The sequence below is a fragment of the Copadichromis virginalis genome, linkage group LG20, assembly GCF_057382275.1.
Source record: "Copadichromis virginalis isolate Kocher_CV1m ecotype Utaka linkage group LG20, C_Virginalis_male_GT1.1, whole genome shotgun sequence".
NCBI lineage: Eukaryota > Metazoa > Chordata > Actinopteri > Cichliformes > Cichlidae > Copadichromis > Copadichromis virginalis.
In genome coordinates, this window is record NC_140637.1 from 21853601 (window position 1) to 21860922 (window position 7322).

At 39.7% G+C, this 7322-nt stretch overlaps 1 protein-coding gene across 1 annotated transcript; it reads left to right on the forward strand.

Moving 5' to 3' along the window:
• Positions 1-1395: 1395 nt before the first annotated feature.
• On the forward strand, positions 1396-6927 carry LOC146684778 (cytosolic sulfotransferase 2-like). Its single transcript, XM_085443327.1, has 9 exons — positions 1396-1823; positions 2539-2633; positions 3143-3281; positions 3410-3538; positions 3921-4021; positions 4627-4753; positions 4855-4952; positions 5910-6084; positions 6191-6927. Exons 1-9 carry the CDS (start codon positions 1745-1747, stop codon positions 6301-6303), a joined length of 1056 nt encoding a protein of 351 aa, XP_085299453.1. The 5' UTR covers positions 1396-1744; the 3' UTR covers positions 6304-6927.
• The last annotated feature ends 395 nt before the right edge of the window (positions 6928-7322 follow it).

The window sequence follows — 7322 nt, forward strand, 5'->3', positions numbered from 1 at the left end:
TCTGCATGTTTTTCTACACTTCTCTATCAACACCCTCAAGAGAAACATCTGCAGTGCTCTGTCTCAGCATGAAGCCATATAGCTGCTCATTGATCATCTCCTTTGGTCTTGACTTAGATTCACAGTTATTTCACATATCTTAATGCTATGACTCATTAACTTTATCTCTCTGTAGTTACTACAGCTCTGCACATCACCTTTGTGCTTTAAAAGTGGTAACGTACACTTCTGCTCCATTCCTCAAGTGACTCTCATTCTCCAAGATATTTGTTAAACAATCTGATTAAAAAGTCCTAGACTTCTCCACACCTCCACAGGTATGTCATCTGGACCACCTGCCTTTCCACTTTTCATTCTTTTTCAGTGCTGCCCTCACTTCCTCCTGACTTATCCTTTGGAAGCTCCTCAAAATCCTCCTTCCATCTTCTCAGCACACTAGCTTAACTCAGTAGTACATTTCCATCTCTATCCTTAATCAACCTAACCCGCTGCACATCCTTTCCAGTTCAATCTCTTTGCCTGTCCAGTCTCACTTACAGCTCGCTACAGGCCTCTTTCTTTTCCTTTGTCACCTCTCTCCCCCTTTTCTCACCTTAACCATACACTTAGCCTCCCAGTACTCCTGACTACTTTCTTCATCTCTATACTTACCCCATTTTTGCTTCATTAAACTCTACCTTTGAATACTTTCCTGAACGTCTTCATTCCTCCACCAAGTGTCCTTGCCTTCTTTCTTCTGTCCTTAAAACTTCAGCTGTCCTTTCCCAGTTATGTGATAACTCTTCTCTACTACCCAGAGCCTGTCTCAACTCCTCCCTGAACTCTGCACAACATTCCTTCTTCTTCAACAATTGCCTCTGACCTTCACTTGCTTCCTTATCTTAATTTCCATATCCAGTACTGCCTAGCTACATTATCCTTGTCACCACCTTGCAGACAGCTTTCTCTTTCAGATTTCACCTTATGCTTACGATATAGTCTGTGTCCACTCTTATATGTTATCCCGTGTCCCTCCCTCTTCCTGAAATATGTGTTTACCATAGCCATTTCCTTCCTTTTCACAATATCCGCCACCATCTGTCATTCTCTTTACCCCTGCTCTCTTCACTTACATATCCATTGACGTCTGCTCCAGTTATCAAGCTTAGTCATCCAGCGTACTCCAGAATTCCTCTTTCTCTTCTATCATCCAGCCTGTGAGGCATACACATTGACAACATTCAACATCATGCCTTCAATTTCCAGCTTCAAACTTATGATCCTGTCTGACACTTTCTTCTTCTCCTCTGCAACACTATTCATGTACTCTTCCTTCAACATTACTCCTACTCCATTTCTCTTCCTATCTACACCATGGTAGAGCAGCTTGAATCCACCTCCAGTGCTCCTCGCCTTGATTCCATCTGGTCTCGTGTGCACACAGTATCTACCTTCCTTCTCTCCATCACATCATCCAGCTCTCTTCCTTAACCAGTTATAGTCCCGACATTTAAAGTCCCTACTTTCATCTCCGCATTCCTGCCTCTCTTTCTCTCGCTGCCTCTGAACACGCCTTCCCCCTCTGCTCTTCTTTTGTCTTCGGTCAATAGTAACATAGCTTCCGCCGGCACCCTGGTAACCAACACCACTGGAAGTGGTCGTCGTTAACCTGGGCCCGACCGATCCGGTATGGAAATCTCATAATTGATGATCATCATGTTTGATTTGGCAAAGGTTTTACGCCGGATGCCCTTCCCGACCGAAGATGGGGGTGCAATTTGTGACGGGGAACACCGGCACTGGGAGTACTCTGGCTTGTGGCCCCCTCGTGGCTGTGTTGATTGGTGATATATATATTTACATTTTATCCCAGTCATTATTGTATTTTATCTTTCGTGCAACATGTTATGATCCCTGAAGCCATGGCTCAGGGGGACCTAACATATGAGATGCCAGCGCGCTTTTATAGTTCAACAAATATTTAATAGTAGAAAAATAATTACATAAAAAGACCGAGATGGGAGGCTGGGGCATAAACAAACAAAAGGGAAAGATCATTAACCAACCAGACACTTGGCGATCGGGATTCTACATTAATCCCCAAACTACTATTAGCAAAATTAAACAAAAAGAACCAAAACCATAAACAAGATATCCGGATCCAAGTAACAATAACCAGCACTGCAACAGCAGCTGCAAATTAACGCTGTGCTGGTGGAGATGAGAGAGAGCGAGGGGGGAGGGAAAGAAAGAGAAAGCTCTTGTTCTGCTTTTTCAAGCCTTATACAAAATTTGGTTAATATTTATAGCCAATCAGCGATTGAGAAAAAACAGCGAGCCGAAAACATGGCAGAAAACCAGTATCAGGATGCATAGCACAGCAAAACAATCAAACTTCTTGTTTTTCCTGTTTGATATTTTTACTGGCAAGTTTGGATGAACTTATTTAACCCCAATCATGTGACTTTATATCACTGGTGCATGTGTTCATATTTGAACTGTCAGGCTCAGTATGAATGTAAGGGTACAACAGTCTGCGTAATTCTACGCAGATTTCAGGACGCTGTGCAGCGTGTGTGCTACAGCGAGTGTTACGCAACAAGCAGACTTCTGGGAGATCCGGATCCAGCCCAAGTGTAATACTAATCATCAGGGTGAGTGTGGAGTCCTTTAAGTAATGTTTACGAACAAACACACCAAGCTGTCAGCTGTGCACGTTTTAAAATGTGCAAAACTTTTTATTTGGCATATCAGTAAATGAATACAAATATATTTTTCTAACATGCTGCTAAAGTTAGTTCAGCTTTTACAAAGAAAATGTTAAGCTCATTCACTAAGTGCCTGAGTCACTGCTGAGATTCCGTTTATACATGTAAGCGACCATCAAAGCTTCATAAACACTGGCTGCCAACAATAAATATGCTGTATTTATTTACACACACACACACACACACACACACACACACACACACACACACACACACACACGTGTTTTCAAGTCCCATCTAAGATTTAATTAGTAATAATAGATTATTTTGTACATTTCACGACATATGATGTCATGGAGTAAATTAAAAATGGGAGGAATTAACAGTATGTAGGCAGGAAAAATGTATAAAAAATGTGACCCATATAGGATTTTAAAGGCAAGTAATTTCCACAGATGGAGATGCAACCTCGGCCAAAACTATATGACTTCCATGGAGTCTCCATGACCAAGATTTTCACTGACAACTGGGATAACATACAGAACTTCAAAGCAAGACCAGATGATATTGTCATTGCTACTTACCCTAAAGCAGGTACTAATGTGTTATTTAATCATGTGTAGCTTATGTAATCATAATACATTTTTTTCATAAACAATTTCCTGTTGGTGTCTGAGTTGATAGGTTTACAGCTTAACAACATTTATTCATTTCAACTGCAGGAACCACGTGGGTCTCTTACATGCTAGATCTTCTGTATTTTGGGCACATGGGTCCAGACCGTCAGACATCCCTCCCTCTTCATGAACGAGTGCCCTTCCTGGAGCTCTGCGTACCTCCTATGCTTATAGGTTGAACTATGTTGCCACTCTGAATTTAAAATACGCCAGAATAAAAAGCGCTAGGTACCAAGTTTATGTCCGTGTACTCAGTTCATTCAGAGGATTATTGCAAGTCACCAGTTTGTAGAAACTGTGCTGAAAACAGGTTCAACCTGTTGCATTCTGTTTGTTTGCATGCATCTTTCTCTGCCAAATGCTGAAAAGGAAGCTACAAAATGTAAAAGCTCCTAAAATGTAGCAGTTTTATTAGTGTGTAAATGTGTTAGGTGAATCAGAACATCTCAGAAACACCTTAGAATTTTTTAGGCAATCGGTTTTATTGTTCTGTGCTATCTAAATAAGTCTAATGTTGCATGTTATCAATCGCAAACTAATCCTTCTTATCACTCAGGTGCAGAAATGGCGGACAAACTTCCCACCACTCCTCGTCTCATTAAGAGTCATCTACCAGTCCAGTTTATGCCCAAGTCGTTCTGGGAGCAGGGCAGCAGGGTAAAAGCCATGCACAAACACCCACAGCCAGCAGTGGAGATTTATGCAAAAAGACTCAGGACGCCCTTCCAACTAAGCATTTATCACTGTTATTTTATAAATTATGTTATAAGTAATGTGACACCAATAAAAGAGTCGCACACTCAGTTCAGTCACATCATAGCCAGAAGAGCTGGAAACACCAGGTTACTCTGCCAGTGGAGAAAACTGGGTTTTAGTGTCAGAGAAAGCAAAAAAAAAATGGTGTGATGCTGCTGGGACTCTCCCCCATAGTTGAGGCTAAGTTAGCATCATTTAGTTATTTTGGATTATATTTTATTTATATTTGATTTTATATGAATAGCTTCGATTGTTGTCATTAGGTTTTGTCAAATTTAATGATTCAAGCTGTAGTAGGAATGAATGGAGCAAAGTGGGGGAACGTTAGGGAGGTCAGATCGATCTTACTCTCTCTGCTGAATTGCCACTGCTTTAATTTAAAGTGTGTCACCCCTGTGAGTGCTCCCACTGACTTGGGGCCCCAAACAGCTGCTTGCCTTGCCTGGAAGCCATTGAAATTTGCAATTCATGAAACCCTGAGATTATTGTGTTGTCTCTTTCTGTAGATAGTATATGTGGCCCGCAATCCAAAGGACAATGCAGTGTCCTTTTACCACTTTAATCGGATGAACAATGCTCAGCCAGAAGCAGGAGAATGGAGCACCTTTCTGCAGGATTTCATGGAAGGAAAGAGTGAGTTCAGTTTAGTTTTAATGTAAAAGAATCACAATGCGATCTAATTTCCTGTCTGTATACTTACTAATATTACTTTGTGTATTGCTCTGTGGCCTCAGGGGTTTTCGGATCATGGTATGACCATGTGAACAGCTGGTGGGAGAAGAAACAAAGTTATTCAAATCTTCACTACATGTTCTATGAAGATTTGATTGAGGTGCGGTGAGTTGGGCTAACATGTGTAACATTTGTTCTTCATGTTTAAAATTGTCTTGACTCTTTCCATTTACATGTTTTAATTGTTCATATCTCTTAGAGGATATGTTTAAAAGCCTTCAATAATGTTTCTAGTTATAAATGTAGTGGTTTGAAAAAACAAAACACAACAGGTGCTATCTGTAAAGACGCCAAGCCGAGACACGCTGAACTCTGTTCCTGGAAGGAGTTAGATGATAACAGAAGCAGGAAACTAGTTGGCACACCTTGTGCGTGTCACAAATTTGTCACTGAGTGCTTTTAAATAAAACCGCATGATCCATTTTTTTGATGTTACATGAGAAAAATTATCTTTAGACGACAAAAGTCAAAAAAATAGAACAAGGAGCTACAACAGACTCTGAAAGATCAGCTGCATCCACTTTAATTTCAATTCGATTTTATTTATACAGCACAAAATCACAACTACAGTTTATTGTAGTACCCAGCTATTTGAATAAGCGTGCATCCATCACTGCGCTCATGCACTGCTTCAAAGAAACTGTTTTAGTTGTGTCTGAAGTTTGAGGCTGTGTTTCTTCCATTAGTGTGAATGACAGAAAATAAGAGCTTTTTGTTAAGTGGAAATGCACACAAAAGATGTAACAGTATTTCCTGTACAAGTAGTAGCATGAATCAAACTTATTAAAGCAGTAGAAAAGAAGTGTATATTTGGGCCATCACTGTATCAGTCTTCTCATGTTACTCCCTGAAGAGGATGCAAGTAAATATCTTTTCCACAAAGACACCAATGACTTCTTTTAATTCAGAATGACTCTCTATAAATAACAGATTTATTTTTTCTTTTCTTAAACACCAAATCCACAGTGATGAATATAGAACTACAGACCCGAGGGACGAAAACAATCGTTGGGGTTCCTTTAAGAGTAAGAAATATTTTCAATATTTTTGTGAACAGGACTGTGGACAGGAAATAGACCGACTGTGTTCCTTCCTTGGTATTTCTGCTTCAGCTGAAGAGAAGGAAAGAGTCATAACCAGTGTGACGTTTGACAGCATGAAGCAAAACAAGATGACCAACTATTCCACAGTTCCAGTGATGAACCAAGAGGTTTCTCCTTTCATGAGAAAAGGTACAACTGCAACATTTTTTTCTTTATATGTATAACAGTGTGTGCTCCATTTTTCATTAGTTTAATCAAATTTATTTATTTATTCTAAATATTTTCCTTTCTCCAGGGAAAGTTGGTGACTGGAAGAACCACTTCACTGTGGCCCAGAATGAGCAGTTTGATGAAGACTACAAGAAGAAGATGAAGTATCCTGATTTAAAGTTTCGCTTTGAAATTTAGAGTCCTGGCTGGGTGTAATATAGTCCTCAGAAGTAATATGTGATTAAATATTTAACAAATAATCAAATTATAAGTTAAAAAAAAAACACAATTTCCTTATATTGTGATGCTGATGTGTACAAATCAGATCATTAAAACAAATCTTTATTAAGAATCTCTCTCTCTCTCTCTCTCTCTCTAAACACACTGTGACCTCTTTGCTCATAAGCAGAAATTTTGTCCTTAGACGTAGCTATGGTATAAGAGTCCCGTGACACAGCAGGTTTCAGACTGTAACCTTTTAATTTTCTCACCACACCGTCCCACCACGGTGAGGCAGATTACCTTTCTCTCGATGTTAAACCACGTGTTTAATTTGATTCTTTGATTCTATGAGTTTCCAGTGATGTGACCCCTTATTTTCTTTATGTTTCGCTTCCAAGCAGCCAGACCATCTTGTAATTTTGAAGAGATCTTGAGCAGTAGTTCTGTTGTCTTTCTGGAAGTATTTTATTGGACATCAGCTACTGAGGAATGTGTTTGTGTGTTTGTGAATTATTCAAGTATTAAAAAGCCATCTAACTCAAGGGATAAACCAGTCTTTTGTGTACAGATAACTTATTAAAGAACCGATTAGAAATTGTATCTGTTGGCACTTTGTTACTAGGAGCCTCTTCTTTTATGCACGCAAACACCTATGTAGTCAATTTCTTTAACTGAATCTACCAAGTCTTCAAATGAACACTAGTTATATCTCAGGAGAGTGCGCCATGTGTCTTTAACAAATTTGAAGAAGCTGGACATGTGAAGGTGTGTCATCTGTCAAAAACCCAAGGAAGTGAAACAAGGAAACAGTGCCGGTTCTGGCATCATTTGGCACTGCGTTTTAGCCAATGCTGTTGGAGATTTATGAACACAGATAAATAACATCAGATTCAGGGAATAGATGTAAGCCTTCCTCTTTCACTTCAGCTCCAAAAGTGAAAGAGCGATGCCCCCTGGTGTTTGTGGAAAGTAATGACCTCCTTTTAAAGAAAGCT